Raw genomic sequence first — 18,594 nt, forward strand, 5'->3', positions numbered from 1 at the left:
TTATGTGCCTTTCTTTTGTGTTGGAAGCAATTCTCTACACAGTTCCAGTGATGTTTATATGCAGTTCCTCCCTCTGTTTCTGCATTTTGCAATGATATGTTGAAAATTGGCAGACCCACATGGGAGGAGGTTCATGCAGACAGGCTACGTGGTAGCCTAGTTTCCATGATGATCACAGAAGCAATTATCAGTCTTTCAATTTTTGTTTTTTAAAAGTAAATTTTATCACTGTGATTGAATATGCAGAGAAACATCAAATGTACTGGGTGAAGTTGTCCTAGGTGTAATACAAAAGTCATCCACAGATTTACCCCCAAATGAATATTTAATGAAATCCATAACTCCTCTCTCTGGTTGTCGCAGTGCCTGAAGCTTCAGAGGAAGGGGAGACTTTTTACAATTCATTAAAATAATAATATCACTACTTCATCTCAGTTGAGAAACCAGTGTTTTGAAACCCTGTGAGGTTCTTCCTTCCAACAGCTGTGCTATGAAGATTTCTTGAATTTATAATAAGGTATCTTCTTTTGCTTTCTAACCTCTTAACGGCAAATCTGTATGCAGTGGTTCTTATAAGTTCTAAGTTCAGACCAGCATACAAAGAAATACACAGTTGTTTCTGTGTGCCCAAGGGGGTTCAGGGCTTTTGTTTCTTAAACAGTGTGCTCAAGTGCAAATACACATGCACACGTAGTCATTTATCAGTGCTTATTATGGCTAACACCTTATGAAACTGAGTTCTCAGAAATAGTTTGGGTTATGGCATAGGAATTTGCTGTTCAAAAACAAAAGGGCAAAAATCCCACTGAATGTAACCAAGCTCTTGGACTTGTTTAAAATCACTTTTGGTTCATCATGGTCACAATTTTCTTGATCCTGCATAGCATTTCTCCCCACTTTAGTGTGACATTTGTAAATTACAACAAAGAGCCTTCTTAACATTCAGCAATACAAAATTCTGTTTATTTCCTGAATCATTCTAGTTGCCTTTTTCTACTTTGAAGATGTGCTCCATAAGCCTAGGTGAGCCTGCTGTTGTTCCACATGTGGAGATAGTTCCAGTTGTGATCTCACCAGGGCATCATATTACAGTATTGGAAAAAAGAGAGATTTGTAATTGCATCATACTGAGGGTTTCAGTTTTCCCGTGTTTGACTGAGAGTGCCACTGGATCTGATAATGGCAGGATTAACTTGGGGACCACAAAGTGTGAAAGGGTGATCTAAAGTGAAGCATGGGTTAACACGTGATTGTAGCTTGTGTGTGTCGCCCAGAAATGTACGTGGACCTTCTGTAGCCCTTTCCATCAGAGCTTATCATAATTAGAACCTTGCAATATCAATAATTTTGCATGTGAATTTGCTTCTTCTTTCCTCCCCATCCCATTTTATGTTGTTCATACTGTATTTACATTGTAAGCCTCAGGGGAGCAACTGTGTTGTTTTTATTGATCCATAAGACATTCTGTGAGCCTTTCTGAATGAAGAGTGGGGTATAAATGATTTGGATACATACCGTCACATCCAGTTTTACAGTATTGTATTGATGATGTGATCATATATCATGATAAGCCAGGGTTTCTAGCTTATCACAATTTATTATTTATGCTCCTACTTCACTTCTCTTCTTTTAAAAGCAGGAGAAACTCTTGTTACATCTGAACCCAGGATGTTGTTGGTCCCAAAAAAGCCAGGTTCAACAATCCAGTAACAATGCATGGTTTAAGTTTGGCTAGCAAGCTTTATGAGAGTTTCCTAGTTTGTCCTGTTTGCACCAGGAAAGGAGTGAAGTGGGAACAATCAGGCAGCCAGCATGCTGCTTGTGCACAATAAACCATGATAAGCTCAAAACCCTGCTTTATGACATGCAAACACGGACAATTACTTTGTCTGTGTATGTGTTGTATATATCATACCAATGTGCCAAATCTGAAGTTTTAATGGAGGTGACAGTTATAAACAGCACAAACATGCAGTTACATGGCTTTTTAGTTTATAATGATTATTTCCATGAATTGGAATATTCACTAATGAGTGAATATGCTTGAGTTTGGTAAATATGAGCTAGCTATTCTTAGACTATTACCATTACATGTATTTTTTAAAAAAATTCATTGTGGTCTAGTGTGCTGCATTTTGAAAGTGGACTTGAGAAACCCAGTTTCAAAATAAATGTTTAGCAATGGATAGAATTGTAACACACATCACTTTTCTATTTGCAGAATGGTCTCATTTGCCCTCTCTTACTGAGTTTATATGAGGTGGCATACTTTGTGACATACATCTCAAGCATGATATTTAATTTAGTATCGATAACCAGAATTCTGATAAATCTTACAAGCTTGGGATTTTGTATAGCATAGTAACGTAAGGTAAAGGTAAAGGACAGTTAATGTAGTATAAGAACCTGGAAGACATTTAATAAACTTTGAAATTTTAAATAGCGTTAGAGTAGCTGTGATAGAAAAACCTGTGCTAGAAACATTCAGGTGTATAAAAATTATGAATCATTAAACTATGGGTCTTTTCTGTGTCTGAAAAGTATAATTTTATATATTTCTTTTAATAATGTGCACCTGATGTTTCTTTGTGGTGCCCTGTGAGGAAAGGGATGGGTTAAGAGAGAGTGCCCAAGTTTGTTCAATGTGCTGTACGTCTCACTATGGAATTATTAATCTAAAACAAGGGTAGGCAACCTAAGGCCTGTGGGCCGGATGCGGCCCAATCGCCTTCTCAATCCGGCCCATGGACGGTCCGGGAATCAGCATGTTTTTACATGAGTAGAATGTGCTCTTTTATTTAAAATGCATCTCTGGGTTATTTGTGGGGCATAGGAATTCGTTCATTATTTTTTTCAAAATATAGTCTGGCCTACCACATGGTCTGAGGGACGGTGGACCGGCCCACGGCTGAAAAAAGGTTGCTGACCCCTGATCTAAAACCAAAGGTGTTTTTTTTGTACCACAGACTGATCTTAGAAGTTTCCATGATATGTTTCACTACCCTTCTTTTCTTGTTTATTGGAATGCTGTTTCTCTATCTACCAGTATAGTTCCTTGCAATATTAAGGCGTGTGTGTGTGTGACTGTTACTAGCTTCTGAGAACAATGAGTTTAATGTGGAAGAAGGCAGTTGCCATTGGGCTGCATGCACACTGTGGGTTGTATTCAACATACCACTGAGTACAAGGATTTCTCCTTGCGTAACAGAATGCTTCCTTCTCCCTCATGCACCCTCTAAATCTGTTATGAGTATTCCCCAATGCTCCAGAGCAGATTTGTTGACTGTGGAGGGGGTGATTTTTCTGCCCTTCATAGATTTCAGGCATTTGACATTCAAAGATGTTGGCCTTACGTCATTACCTGGTTGCCTTTCTCCATGCAAATTAACATTGCTAGTGGGGGAAAAGTAATGTTGGAAGCTGTCAGCCCGTAGTATTCTGCAGTGCCATCATACTATTAAATTTTATGATTTAGCTGCAGCGTAGCAGTACATGTTTCCTGGCAAACTAAATCTTAAACAAAATCACAGCACTATGTTGTGTGTTAATTAATTGGAATCAGACTCTTCCCAGCTTATTTCAAATGTGCTATGTAGCTATAAATTAAATTGTACATGGCAGGATTGGAAAAATCCATTATTTTGCCATTCTTACAGTGTAATCAGTGGAGGAGTTCCTGCTAAATTCAATGTTACTTACTCCCCATTAAATGTCTTCTAATTGTGAGTATAAGTTTAAGAGGTAGTCTGTAATGAGAGTTTGCGAGAAGAAATGAGAAGTAAACATTACCTTTTCCCCAGATGTAATGCTAAGGACCAAGTTGAGAAAATGAATCTGTAACGTTTGTGCTGTATGGCTTTGGCTGTAAAGTGTATGCGGTGTTGCAGCCCTAATCTCAGGGTGTATTAAGGTGAACCTGAAATCCCTTCTATCTCAAAATAGGCCTGTGTGTGTATGTGCACACATTTAATCCCCCTTAATTTTGGAGGGATGGACATTCATGCAGTTCTTCTCTTTTCTGTGTATATAGAAGTATTTAGAAATATTCTTTTTTGGCGGAGCATTCCTCCCCGCCCCTAACACTATGTACATGAGATGCAGCATACTTTATAAATATATAGTTCCATTTAGAACCGCAACACATTTTTTATTGTAAAAGTATGAAGTTTCATGCTATTTCCTGTGTTAGAGGCACATTTTACTGGCAAATGACTTTGATTCGTTTAGTGCGGCAGAGGAAATCCAGCTGTGGGCACTTGGCAGAATTCCCCCTGACCATATGCAACAAAACTGCGGCCTCAGTTCTTTTTGCAGGATACTGGTGCATTAATGAAGCAGAATGAGATGCTGAGTGACAGCATACAAAAATTATGTAGCAGTTTCTGTGCTGGCGGGATATAAATGCTAAAAAGTGTTTGTAAATCCCTAATATCAAATAATGTTTATGTGCTGAACTTCCCTTTTAGTATGACCTGTACTGATAAGCTCCAGACATTGACACTGGGTTCTTGTTTATAACAGGCTTGACAATTATTTGCTTTTAATTCTGTAGTTGTGAAAATACAGTTGGCATTCCACTCTGTAATGAAATTGGCTCATTTTCATTCTCCAGTTCGATACATTCAAAGTCCTTCCTTCTATACAGGCAGCGATTTTTTTATGTGCGTCCGATATGTGCGCAACCGTGCACTTCATGCCGAACCCAGAAGTGACCCAAAAATGTCACAAAAAAGGGGACAGAACAGGGTGGGGCAGCCTTACATGGGCCCCGTCAACGCTGGGGGGAGGGGGTTCCGGAATGTAAGTGCCATGCAAACTGGTCTCTGCCTGTATTTTAACAGTTCTCTGAATGAATTACTTCATAAATAACAAATGACAATTTTTCACACACTACTGATTGAAGCACTTAGAACTCCCTTAGTTTTAAAGACAGCTGCCTTTGCAATCTCCCACGTTGAGCTGAATCAGTTGAACAGCCTATTTATTTACTTTTTAATTACCTCAGCCAAGAAGGTTTATACGATGACTATTTCTAATTGTCTTTTCCTCTCGTTGACCACAAGTGTTGTTGGGACACTGCATATTCTAGCTTAATGTTTTATTTGATTTATTTACTTATTTTCTGCTTCTTATGTTTGTAAGAAATACATGGGTCACCGCATATTGTGCATGGTGGAAAATGGTGTGTCAAGTGGACTGGGTTGCCTGTGACAGAATCATGTTTTTGTTTTATAAAGGGTTTAGCATTCCTAGTTGCAGGAATAAAATAAAAAGCCACAGGCCCCATCTGCAGACTTGCAGTCTAAGAATAAAATTAAGACACATTAGGCAGGGAGGGAAAATAAAGGGGAATTTGAAATAAATCAAGGTGAACAGATGTGTTTTAAGGAGGCACTTGAAAGTTAGTGCAGAGGAAGAAAATATATTGGCAGATGGAATGGTATTTCTGAGAGAAGAAGCTGCATGGATATAAAGAAAATATTAGGTTAAACAAGAAGTTTGGTACCAGTGGAGAAGGGTTTAGGGAAGCATATGAAGAAAGAGGGCTCTATCGTTTGCAGAATCAAATGTAGATGGCTAAAGAAGAGAGCTAACTTCAGTGATATACAGGAAATATTGCACTACAGCAATCCCAGACTAACAAGATAAAGTATGAGGCCATTTTACCTGTATTTCTCTTCTGTTTTTTGTTTTATGATGTACAGTTCCGGTGGAAATCTGATATGAGTAAGAGCAGTATAAGAATATAAAGTAGTAAACCAGATTGTGTTCAGAGGGACTTGCTTGAGCGAATGGTGCACAGCATATGTACAGGGGTTTTTTATATTAAAAAAGGAAAAAACTGTTGTTAAACATAGTGGACGTTATTTCCAAGTAAATATTCATAGGAACAGGACTGGAAATAAACTGCATCCAAGTAAACAAGATAACCCCACAGTTCTAAACTAGCACAAATAATGAAGCTGACTCATCCAATTACAGAGTCTCAATCAAATACAAAATCCAGTAGTAGGAAAGCCACACTGTTTGTAAAACAAAGCAGAAGGTTTCAGTCATTCCAGCCAGTATACTAAAAGCAGTGCAGAACTGAGCATATGCAAACTTAACTATTTCTTCTTCACTGCCCGAATTCCCACTGAAAACAAGCTATAAGCTTTACACTACAAAGTACAGCCTCTGGAATTGGCCTGTTTGCCTTGGACAGTTTATATTTACACCAGGTGACTAGGCAAATTGTGATTTGCAAATTTAGAAAGTTGGCAACACTGTTTGCTTCTACTGTTTTGTTTAGAATATTTCTAGCAAAATGTTTGAACTTACGTGTGCTGTAAATTAGAATCTCAGTGTGCACGTTTGTGTGGAATCAGTTAAACTCCCCCATTCTCTAAACTTAAATTCTGGAGCCTAGCTTAAATTTTTAAAAAGTTTACAGAAAAGGTGAATATATCAAATAACTAAAGTCAAGCCTATGCCAACCCACTGTCCAAACCATCAGCTACATACAGTTGCCCGCTAGGGGGATGATAAGCTTCCTGATTTTATAGCCTGCCACATAAGGAATGGCCAATTGCCTGGGAAATCACAACAATATATAGCCAATGGGCAGCCTTTGCAAGAGTCCATAACTTCACTAGCCATTGGCAAGCACGTATTTTACCAGGTGAGAGCTTAGAACAGGGAAAGTTCCTGCTTTTCTCCTAAGCCTGGAGACTAGTGAAGGCTCCTTGCATGTACACTGAACCTTGGAGATTTGAAAAGCTACAATACGTTTTACTGGTTTGAAATCGCTTTCAAGGCATTGGGCTCTGAATGCTTCCAAAAGTCAATGTGACATTGTAGACAATGTTCTGTCTCTCCCTCTTGGGAGGAAGGATACAACCACTGTTGTGTCGTCATCATCATCTTCTTCTAATGTATTTGAAAGATGAGGGAAGCCTGCCTTTGTAAAGTTCTTCCAAACTCCAAAATTGCATGAGGACCTGCTGGGAGAAAGGGAAATCCTGGTAGGCATGCCCTAAAGGGCTTTTTTTGCAGCATAGCTATGAAACTGCTACTTCATAATACAGATAGGAATTTCTTCTTTCTTAATGCAGTAGTTGGGCATTTTAAAAAACAACACTACTCATAGTACATGACAAAATTACTCCCTAAGGCTCATATGAAGTTGACTCACAGTGGAACATTTTCATCAACTTGTTTTGTAGCACAGTTGCCAAGTAGACTGTCATCTCTGTTCACTTTCCATGGTAACCAATCAATGTGTAAAATATTTTTGGGTGGGTTGGGAGAAATTTTTAGAAAATCCTACAGTGTTAAACTTCTGACTACAGTGGACCCTCGGGTTATGTACCTCTCTGGATACGTAATCTTCATGTTGTGAAAGTGGCAAACTCAGAATTATTTTTCCAGGTTTTGCCGCTCACGCTCTATCGCGCCATGCACAGAAGCAGCGCCTCTGGTTACGTATTTTTCAGGATGCACACAGACCCCCAGAACAAATTAAATTCGTATCCAGAGGGTCCACTGTACTTAGTTGCATGCAGTGTTCTATTTGCTAACTTTCTCTGAATGCTTTTTAGTACTGTAGTACCACATTTGTTTTTATTTAAGAATTCATAGACAGATTTTCAGTTGGGACAAATTCTCAAAGCAGTGAAACAAACAACTCAGTTTGTATTCGGTGAACTTTTTTCTGTCTCAGGAAAACAGAATGTAGACTGGAATTTCATTAGTGGAATGCAATGGGATGTTTAAGTGCCTTGGTTAAATACATAGTCTTGCAGGTATTAACACTTGCCCTGAAAGTTTTAGCCTAGTGCAGAGATTTTCAACCTTTTTGAGTCCACAGCTCCCTTGACCAACTACCTGTTTTCTGTGGCACCCCTGTTGGGCTCAGGAGCCCAGTTATGTCACCCCTTGTCTGCAGAGCTGGCAGCCTCTCACCCTTTTTCAAACACCCTCCTTTGTGGAGTGTTCCCACAGTCTCCTCTCCTGTCTCCATGGGAGTCCTCTGGGCATCCGCTCTTGCCATCCCTGGTCTCTGAGCTGCTGCCGTCCCCGCCCCCAGCACCAAAGAAAGGTGCCTCCTCACACTGCTCCACAGGGGCCTGGGAAGAGGATACCCCCCAGTCTTAGTAGCCCAAAGGAGACTAGCCAAAGGTGAATGTGAGGCCAGCACCTTACCTTGGGAGGCAGCAGGCGCTGCTGGGTCTGCATGGGGAAATGCTCTCCTTCAGCACCGGGCATTCAGCTCCCAAGCAGGCCTTGCACACAGCAAGCAGAAGAAAGCCTAGTGCAGCACCTGCCTACCTGCCCAGCCTCACAGTTGTCTGTCCATTCCCAACAGCAAGGGCTGGCTAGCTGAGCTCCCTCACCCACTTGCTTACTCTGATGCCACCTTAACTCCTGGCAGCCAGCACCCCCTGGTCAGCCCCAGAGGCACCATTCGCCTGTGGAGCTTGTAGCTAGGGCTGCTGCAGCAAACGGCTGTGCAAGCCTTTGGGAGGCAGGCATGAGAGCGCATCAGAGGAGAGAGGGAGAGAAAGAGGGACAGAGGCCAGTGTTGCCCACGGCACCCCTAGCCATTATTCAAGGCACCCCAGGGTGCCATGGCACACTGGTTGAAAACCATTGGACTAGTACTTTTGTTTGGATATGTCTTTTAGCTGATTGTGAGGAAAACCTGGTGTTCTGTTTCAGTTTTCAACTGAGCAGCAGCAGATACAATGCTAAAATGATTGTGAGAATTATACGTTAAAGATATAGAGAACATGGGTAATAGCCAGCATTAGTCATACTTAGATGCCCTTTGAAATCAACAGAAAAGTTACTTGGGTCCATAATTAAAAGTCCGGTACTCTGCAGCATCTTAAAACTAGGTCTGCTTTTTTTGTTTTTGTTTTTCCATTATAAGTTTCCCATTTACATGTGTGTAGCATTGAATATAAGCCAACATATTTTTATTGCAATAGAAATATTTGCTCTAGGATAGAGTAACCCAAGCCAGTTCTTTCAACTTTTGTCAGGAATCTATGGCATACAGTACTGTCAAAGGTGGGTGGCAGGGTCAGGTAAGTAATAACTCACAAGATGCCAATAAAGTTAACTCTTTATTCAAATAAAAAAACAGCTGAAGCATAATGAGCCCAGCAACTCTTCCCAGTAAATCTTGCCCCAGTGAGGCAGTTTCGAGGACTGAGGGTCCCTGCCTTTCCACTCCTTCTTAAAACTCCTCCTCCCCCATTTCCTTCCCAAGCAATCTGAGGCTCATTCACCTTGTCTGTCTTTGCTTCACCCTCTTCATACCTCTGTGGGTTCTGGGAGACCAAAGACGGGGGGAACTGGTCACAGGAAGGCGGGGGCTTCCTGGCTTCATCAACAGCCTTCATCATCTCTGTCTCTTGCCCGCCCCACTCCCCAGCCTCCACTTCTTCCTCTGGTTCTGGACTTCTGCAACAGCCTATTCCTGCTCACTAAACTGTTACCTCTTCAGCTTCCAACACCTCCACCTCGTAGCCTGCTCCGCCTTCTCCCTCTGACCATCATCATCCCACCACACATCCCCTGGCTCTGACCATTTTTCCCTTGGGGGTTCCCTAGCTGGTGCCTCCCACCATTCCTCTGCATCCAGCCAGTCCATGGCATTGTTCCTTCCTTTCTTCAGACTGCAAAGTAAATTTCAAATAGAGCCTACAGAATAACACCTCTTTCTGGCACACAAGGGAGAAATGTGCTCAGGAAGTTTTGCAGGGTAAAAGAATTTACCAAAGCATTCTGTGCACACACAAAGCTCTGCATTTTTTTCTTAACCTCAATACTAGCTGTCACATTTGTTAACTGAAGACTCTGAAATTGTGGCTTGTTATAACCTAGATTTCAGCAGCCTCATTATATCAGTTTGTTAGTGACTGACTGCCAAGCCCAGAAATCTTTTTATTTTGGGGCATTCTCCCCCACCCCTTTTTCTAAACTGCCGTGACTTTCCTCCAATACTTTATCTGGACATCTTCATTTCTCAGTCTCTGTCTGAACTCCATAGAGGAAGGTCATGAGATTGGTTGTAGGGATGAATCAATATATTGTTATGGGTGGATGCACTTGTGCATTATTTTGTTGTATGTGGTTACTCACAAACTTCAGTCAGAATTATTTATTCAGCATTTCAAAAAGGGTGTCAGGAATCCAAAAAGATCAAATAACAGTAAATTAAAGTTGCATACATTACCTGTGGGTCTGTCATTATTTCTAGAGCAAACCTAGCAGTGATTTAATAACTTGGGATTTAAATCACTGCCTGATTTAAACATGATGCTGGGCTTATAAGAAAAACCTGGTCGTGCAACATTCCATATTGAAACCAGTCCCTTAACTGCTATGTACGCAGTGTTAGCACACAAGTGATGAAGCCATGGATTTCTGAAATACTAACTCTGGGTGTTCAGGCACAACAATCAAGTCCTGTGGGCACAAAATCTTATATTATTTGTATTGTGTGTAAATAGGGACCCAAAGAGGATTAATTTCTCAGTTTGGAATACAGAGAATAAGCAAAAGATAAGAGATTGTCTACTCCAAAATGACATGGGTGATTAATCTAAGAGTACATGTCATTGAGTCTATGAAGGTCTTTGAGAACAATTTTGAGAGGTTCATCTTAATAATGCTTATTTTTGGTAGCAAATCAAATCTAAATAAGTTCTGTTTTCAATATTTGATATGTAAGCTAGGAGGAATCAAGACATGAAAGCGAAGAGGGTAATGCAAAATCTTCAATTGTAGGTATTCACACCTTAACATTGTTAAGAGTGAATTTATTTATAAAAATAATTTCCATACCTTTTAGCTCCACACAGGTCCCCAAATATGGTTCATAGTCATAAAATCAAAATACAATACAATACAGCAGATCGCTTCTCGGCCTTTTGGCTAAGATCAAGTGTAGTGTACAATACAGCAGAACAAGAACTAAAAGCCATTGTTTGGGGAAAACATATAATAGCAGAGGAGACCAGAAAACAACTCAAAAGTTTGGCAAAGGGCCAACCAGTTCTTATAGTCTAGTTGCTACAGTTGAGTAAGATGTCATGCTGGTTCATTTGTGAGGGAGCCATGAGTATAAATTGGTTTTGTTATCCTGTAATGCTTAACCATGGTTTAGTGCTACGTGCATGAACAGAAAGGAGCCACTATGCACCCTGGGTTCCTGCCCTCCCCTTCCCATGTTTCCCTCCTGTGCACCTGGGAGGACTTCAGCAGAGCTAAGTTGCACATTCTATAAAACTTAACTGTGTATGAAATCATAACTGTGGTTTAAAACAACTTCTGTTAAGTTTCATAACAGTCAGCTTCAACCCATGGATTATGAAGATGGTTTGCTAAACTAAGCAGCGTTTGTTTTTAAACCATTTTCCCTGGTCCATACATAATGAGAAACTTGGTTTTGTCAAAACTAAAATTAAGTCCTGCCACAGAGCAAAAAGGAGGACACATTTGCCAACTTCTACTTTTAATTATGGATTTCTATGACTACTATCATTTTACATACCCATGAAAAAGTGGGTGTGTCCTGGGAAAAGAGCACATATGGCAACCCTACCTCTGTAGAAAACGTTCAGTTTTTCTTGTCAATGTTCAATATTTTCCTTTTTTATTCACAGGGAAGTGGTGCAGGCAAACTGTGTCCATTGGAAAAAGAGGTTCTTATTTATGTGTAAAATGAGTGCAAGTGCCACTACAGGGGTCTTGGACCCCTGCATCTGCAGAGTGTCTGTTCGGAAGGTAAAAATGACCATTCTCTTATTCTGATATTTGCCTTTTGGTTTATGCTGGTTTATGCCTTTTGGTTTATGCCTTTTTGGTTTATGCTGTGGCCATGTGCCTCTAAATAAGTGGCAACTTTACTTATTGTACATCCAGACTCTAATTATATTATTTCTATTGATCTCACCAAATATAATTAACAGAATTCGCTGTAAATATCACACTGCCAAAAACACTGAATAATCAAAGATGAGAAGCAATTATTAATTTGTCTTACTTATTTAGTAATATTTTTATATTGCTTAGCATTAACAAGTAATTGCAGAGCAGTTTAGAAATGTTTTTTTCTAAAAATAATAATAATAGAAACAAAGGTATATAAAAAGAAACACTATAGATATCAATAACCCAGGGCAATTGGGTCAGTGCTAATGATCAGAGACAGCCTGTGTAAACAGGCACCCAACAGTCGATGGCTCCCAGAGGGGATGTGCAACTACAGAGATAGCCTGCTTTTGTATTCACACTAGAGGACATTCCACTGGTCACAGCACCATTAGCAAGGTCTTCTCTGATTATCTTGATCTACTGTGCCTGTAAAGGAGAAGAGCTACACAGCTTAATTACCTTTGATTACTATTGATAGCATTGATAATATTTTAGGGCTCAAAATGTGTTTTTTCTTGACTTAGGGAAACCCATAACATCTTATAAAACTTCCTCAGTATGCAGTAGTATTGCTTGCTGTGTGTTAAATATTTATGTCACAAGCTGTGTGTTAGCTCTTTGACATTTTTCATCAGAAAATAGTGATTACTAAACCATAACCATTGGTTATTCTTGCAGGAATTAAAAGGTGGGAAGGCCTATGCAAAGGTAAAGACAAAACTATATCAATACAATACTTCCTCTCCTTTTAGTTACACATACCTAATTTTAATTTAAAGAACTGTGCAGATTTATAGTTCCTGTCCTTAAGGATACTGGATGTTGCAAATACTGTTTAAAAGGAACAGTTGTGTAGCACTAAGAAAACTGTGTCCTGCTTTTCCTTTTGTCATTTTATGAGAAACTTCTTCTTTCTTAAAGTACAAATGCTTTGATGCCTAAACTGTTTGTTTCCCTTGATGGTTCTGTAATTGCTGACTTTTCATCTTTTGTCAATAGCTGGGTTTTGCAGACCTCAACTTGGCAGAGTTTGCTGGATCAGGAAATACCACTCGTCGCTGTTTACTGGAAGGTTATGATACCAAAAACACAAGGCAGGATAATTCAATTCTCAAAGTAATTGTGTGTGTTTTTTCTCTGTTTTTCATTGTTTTTAGAATAGTATTTTTTCCTTAATGTTAAATGGGAAAGCAAAGGATCGCATTCAATTACCAAAGCTGTAACTTTTTTTGAAACATTGGCACGATAGCTGGTAAGAAATCAAGCAATTAGGTTGTCATAATACAGTACTCCAGTAGAAGTTTGGAAATTGATGTTCAAGTACAATGCAGTTCAAATCCACTGGAGGAAAATAATTAAATGTGTTTTATGTAAATGCAGCCATGCAAATAAGATAATCTAAGCTAATTAGAGAATTAATTTTCAAGGTAGCTTTTTAGTTTGCCCAATATTAGGGAGAATTTGCTAGTTTTGCTATCAGTCACGGCTTGTAATATAGTCATCAAGGAAAAGGTAAAAACACTTTCCACTTCCTTACTGCTGAACCTTGCCAAATAAATTTGTTATGGAAGTGTAATATTTGCTTGTTGCAATTATTTTCCTTCTGAAGTTTCTAGTTGTAATATAAATTATAGGATTGCTTTTATGGACAGCATGTTTGCCCATTCTGTCTTTTAAAAAGCTGTCTTCTGTCAGACTAACTATAATTATTAACTTCCATGAATATTTTTAGTTGGCAGATAGCTTTACTGTTAATTGTGCGATTCATCTTCACAGTAACCACTTGAGTTAAGCCACTCACATATAAGATGTATGACACGGATTTTCCCATTTCATGCTTTTTGGTATTTGAATCTGATTTTATTTTTGTTTTTTTCCTAACTTACAGGTCTTGATCAGCATGCAGCTAATGTCTGGAGACCCATGCTTCAAAACGTAAGTTTACATATGGCACAGCAGGTGAAATTGTAGGTATTGTTAATAATTAGGGTTTTGGAATGCTTGAATAAATTGTACAAATCATACTCTGAGAAAGAGTTGTTAACCAAGTTGTAAAGGTTATTGGGTACCAGCAGTCCTTGGTGCCTACTTCAATAATCTTTGATATAGCTCATCACTTTGCATGCAGTTGCGCTGTTCACCCATTTGCAGGGCAGGGGAGATAGACTATTTGGGCAATAATAGATAATGCTATATGGTTTTTTATAAATCAAGAAGTATTGTATTAATACATGTATGCAAGGGGCAAAAGGAATGTACAGGTGCAGAGTAAATTACCAATGCAAAAAAATGGATTGGAAATACAATATTTGATCAGTGTACACTGTGTATTGTGTACAGTAAGCGCACAGCGTGCATGCATTTAACATGTGGACATTCAGTTTTACGCACATGGGGAAAAAATAAAATAAATAAACAGGGGCAGGTGTCCGGGGGAAAAGCCTTTGACAATCGCATCCACCATTGCACCCAATATGTTTTGACTATACGTAATTTTGGCTTTAGACCCATCCCTGGAACATAAACCCTGCATAAATTGTGGGCTTACTGTACACACTTTGTGAGGGAGGGGGGTTTGGTTATACACTTTCTAGTTGCTAGCCTATCTTCATGGAAGAACACATTAGGCTATGGAGAGTTAGATGGAATCAGGATTGGTTTAGCATGTCTATAGAATTTGAACAAAAATGTTGGAACTTGCACAGGTCTTTCACATTCAGGATTCGGAATCACAGCAGTTGTCTCAAAACTCCAGTCCCTGTCCCCATCCCCGGGACAAAAAAAAAAGCAGTTTTAATAGTGTACAAATTCTTGAATACAAGTTAGATGAATTCTAATCTCTGGAAAGTGTAAATGGTGTTAAATACTTCTTAAAATAAAGTGAGACTCTTAAAGTGAGCCTCAGCAAAACAAATGCATGCCTAGAAATAAGGATTAATGGGATTAATGATGGTTGTGAGGAAGGTGCAGGGGAGGTTGTATTTCCTGAGAATGCTCAGGGGATTGAATCTATCTCAGCACCTACTTCTGTCCTATTATCACAGTACCATTGAGAGTGTCTTAACCTATAGTATATTATCGTGGTATGGGAGCAGCTCTGAAATGGATAAAAAAGCTTTACAGAGAATAATTAAAATTGCCCAGAATGTTATTGGGCTCCAACTACCAACCCTGGATGAGATCTTCACGTCTCGCTGCTTGAAGAAGTCACACAATATCCTGAGAGATTCCACCCATCCTGCTCACAACCTCTTTGAACTGTTGCCTTCGGGCAGAAGATACAGGACAATGAAAACACGAACCACACGCCTTCTGAATAGTTTCTATCCAAGAGCTCTGATTGCACTAAATAATGATCTCAGGGCCAGTTGTAAGAAATAGCAAGCAGTGAGCAGTAAGGAATGAGATAGGTTTTAGGTTATGCTATGCTTCTAATAGGTTATGTTATATTCTGGATTATGTTATGTTCTAATAGATTATGTCTGAATAGGATGAGAGTGTTGGAGATACGTGCGAATGTGTATGTGAATCCGGTCTCGGGTGTTTGATTTTCGTTGTTGTGTATACTGTGTATATACGGACAATGACAATAAATTTATCTAAATCTAATGATGCTGTAAATTTTACTGTGTTGGTCTTCAGCTTCAGGAGTGTTAAAGGGCCCTGTGTCTGCGCATGCCTATTCCAGCAGACTATTTACGTGTACTGCACCAAAAGGAAAAATGTGGTTAGGATGGATTTCTAGACTAATGAGGTATTTTGCGATGAGTCATGCAGCTTGGTGAGTGGTCTAATTGTAGCAATGCAGCTGGGAAGCTTTTATTTCCATCAGCCATGCTGCAAAAGTTAAATGTAGGCAGCGGGTGTTGTTGTTTTTTTAAAAAAGTGTGTTGTAGTACAGCATAAATTCTTAATCATAAGTGAGGCTCTTTTTAAAAAAATGCTTCTCTTGTGAGTTGGTGTTTCTGGGCAAGATAAATTTAAACGAGAATGTGTTGGTGCTAGAGTATTATAAACAGATGTCACTTTTGCCTCAAGCAGAAGAAGTGCTCAGAAGACAATTTTTTGCAGTCTTAAATTCTATTAGTCCCCAGAAAGCTATGAAGAACAATGAAAAGCTGAGCTGGTTGGGAGTTCTGTAAAATCAATTTTGTGAGAATGTTATATGAAGATTAATACAAGTTATTGAGTTGTTGTAATAGTAAGATCAGGTGTAAGCTTGTTTCCCACAAGACATGGGGCAACCCTTGGCATGATGACCACATTTACAAACATGTATTTGCAATGGTCCTGCTTTTTTAGGCAAATACTTTTAAAATACCTTAGATGTCCCACTTGGAGTAAATCCATTGAAATAAACAGGTAACTTAGTACTCTGGCTAGCATTGCTTATTGCCTATAATGTGTGAAGAAGCTCTTTAAGCTAATTTAAACTGATTTTTGTTAGCTGCATTGAGTTTTTGTTCACAATACAAAACTTTCAAATAAATGGGTTTTTTTCTACAAAAATCGTGGAATACAGTGGTACCTCAGGTAATTTGTTCTGGAGGTCCGTTCTTAACCTGAAACTGTTCTTAACCTGAAACACCACTTTAGCTAATGGAGCCCCCTCCTGCTGCTGCTGCGCTGCCAGAGCACGATTTCTGTTCTCATCCTGAAGCAAAGTTCTTAACCCGAGGTACTATTTTTGGGTTAGCGGAGTCTGTAACCTGAAGCGTGTGTAACGCGAGGTACCACTGTAACAACAAGTTGAAGAATTATATTAATGTCATTATTGAGCAGGGACGCGGGTGGCGCTGTGGGTAAAAGCCTCAGCGCCTAGGGCTTGCCGATCGAAAGGTCGGCGGTTCGAATCCCCGCGGCGGGGTGCGCTCCCGTTGCTCGGTCCCAGCGCCTGCCAACCTAGCAGTTCGAAAGCACCTCCGGGTGCAAGTAGATAAATAGGGACCGCTTTCTAGCGGGAAGGTAAACGGCGTTTCCGTGTGCAGCTCTGGCTCGCCAGAGCAGCGATGTCACGCTGGCCACGTGACCCGGAAGTGTCTTCGGACAGCGCTGGCCCCTGGCCTCTTGAGTGAGATGGGCGCACAACCCCAAAGTCTGGCAAGACTGGCCCGTACGGGCAGGGGTACCTTTACCTTTACCTTTACATTATTGAGCACACACCCGATCCTAAACAGTTGGGCTGTTACTTATAGCATTATTTGACCCTCTATGCTATGTGATGCTATAGTGGTGAACTAATTTGTAAGCTCTCACTTTAAGTGCTTCTGTGTCACTGCATCATTCCTGTGTTAAGCGTGTGATTCAGTTAACTACTTAATTTTAAACCACTACCTCTCATTTAGAATGCAAATAATCCCATTAAAAATTGAAATCTTAGTTTGGTTCAGCTTGAAAGGCATCTTGTATGGATAGCCAGTTTAGTGAGTAACTGTTTGCTGAAGCTTTCTAGATTGCACACTCCTTTATTTAATTTGGGTCAGATTTATTATTAGCTTGTCTACAACCATCACTGGTACTGAATGTTATCTGTGTTACCTTATGACAGAGATTCCTTTGAGGCCACTAAAAGCTATCCTATTATTTTAAAATAGAATTAACATTTTGATTTTGCACTGGAACACAATGTGCTGAGGTGAGCACTTATTTTCCAATAGCATCTTCATTCCATCATGATTGATGAACTGTATAATAACTGAGTACACAATAGCTCCTTAATAAAGAGTTGCTGGAACTCATATCACTAAAATCTTGAGTTTAATGGTTAACTTTATGTTAGCAAAGGGCTAGTTTCCAAGCCAGTCTCTTTAGTTCTTCTGCAAACATTACTATAAAGTTTCTGCTGGGTGACATTCTCTTACTACTGCTCTGGCAAGCAAATGTGCTTGCCCCCCAAAAGCAGGGATCACCAACCTTTTTGTGCCAGGGGACACATTTCGAATTTTGAGAATGTGTCTTGGGTACCCGTCACAAAAGGGATGCTCTGGGGATATGGCATAAGATAAAACAGATGCCACATCTAAAAACGCAGATAAAGAAACAGAACCACAATTGGGGAGGGGGACACCTGCATCGGTCACTGCTACACTTGCTCATTACACCTCTCCTCTGTTCAGAAAGGACAAGAGAGTGGTTATGCAATCGTGGCACCCAATAAAAATGTGTGGGCATGTTTAAGAGCACATGTCCAGTGTAGGAGAAGCTGAGTCAGTGCAACCAGGAACTGATCAGGAACAACAAACGATTCCTTGTGCACTGTGATTTTTTTTAGAGGACTTTTAATACTGAGACCATTGGCACCATAGAAAGTATGGTGGGCACACTGAAAGGCGTCTTAACTGGAAATCAGCAAGGGCTGGAGGACACTGCAAAGCCCCCTGATTCACTGGCAGACATGGTGACGTTAATGGAAACACAGGGTTGTTGGTGGGGCTCATCTTCATTTACTCAGTGACTTAAATTTGCATCTATATATAAAAATTAGCACATGCCAGTTTGTGTTATTGGGTCCGTGCCTGGCAGTGACTCTGAGGAAAGACCTCTTTCATCTCTGTGGATGAACAATAGCATAGGCTTTGGCAGAGCTCTTCTTCAACAGTTTACTAGTATATGGTAATCTATGGAGGGACTTCTTTAGGGCCTATTAGGGAACTTAACAGTTCATTG

General features: G+C 39.8%; 1 protein-coding gene across 2 annotated transcripts in view; it reads left to right on the forward strand.

Annotated features, from left to right (window-relative positions):
* Positions 1–18,594, forward strand: part of EEIG2 (EEIG family member 2) — a 34,127-nt gene that overhangs the window by 1,997 nt on the left and 13,536 nt on the right. For both annotated transcript variants that reach the window (XM_083745874.1, XM_083745875.1), the window contains exons 2-5: positions 11,658–11,778; positions 12,607–12,636; positions 12,928–13,044; positions 13,817–13,863. In XM_083745874.1, the coding sequence (XP_083602000.1) occupies positions 11,658–11,778; positions 12,607–12,636; positions 12,928–13,044; positions 13,817–13,863 (315 nt within the window). The remainder of the gene's footprint in view (positions 1–11,657; positions 11,779–12,606; positions 12,637–12,927; positions 13,045–13,816; positions 13,864–18,594) is intronic.

Source organism: Podarcis gaigeae (genome assembly GCF_964106915.1).
Source record: "Podarcis gaigeae genome assembly, chromosome: 6".
In the NCBI taxonomy this organism is placed as follows: Eukaryota; Metazoa; Chordata; class Lepidosauria; order Squamata; family Lacertidae; genus Podarcis; species Podarcis gaigeae.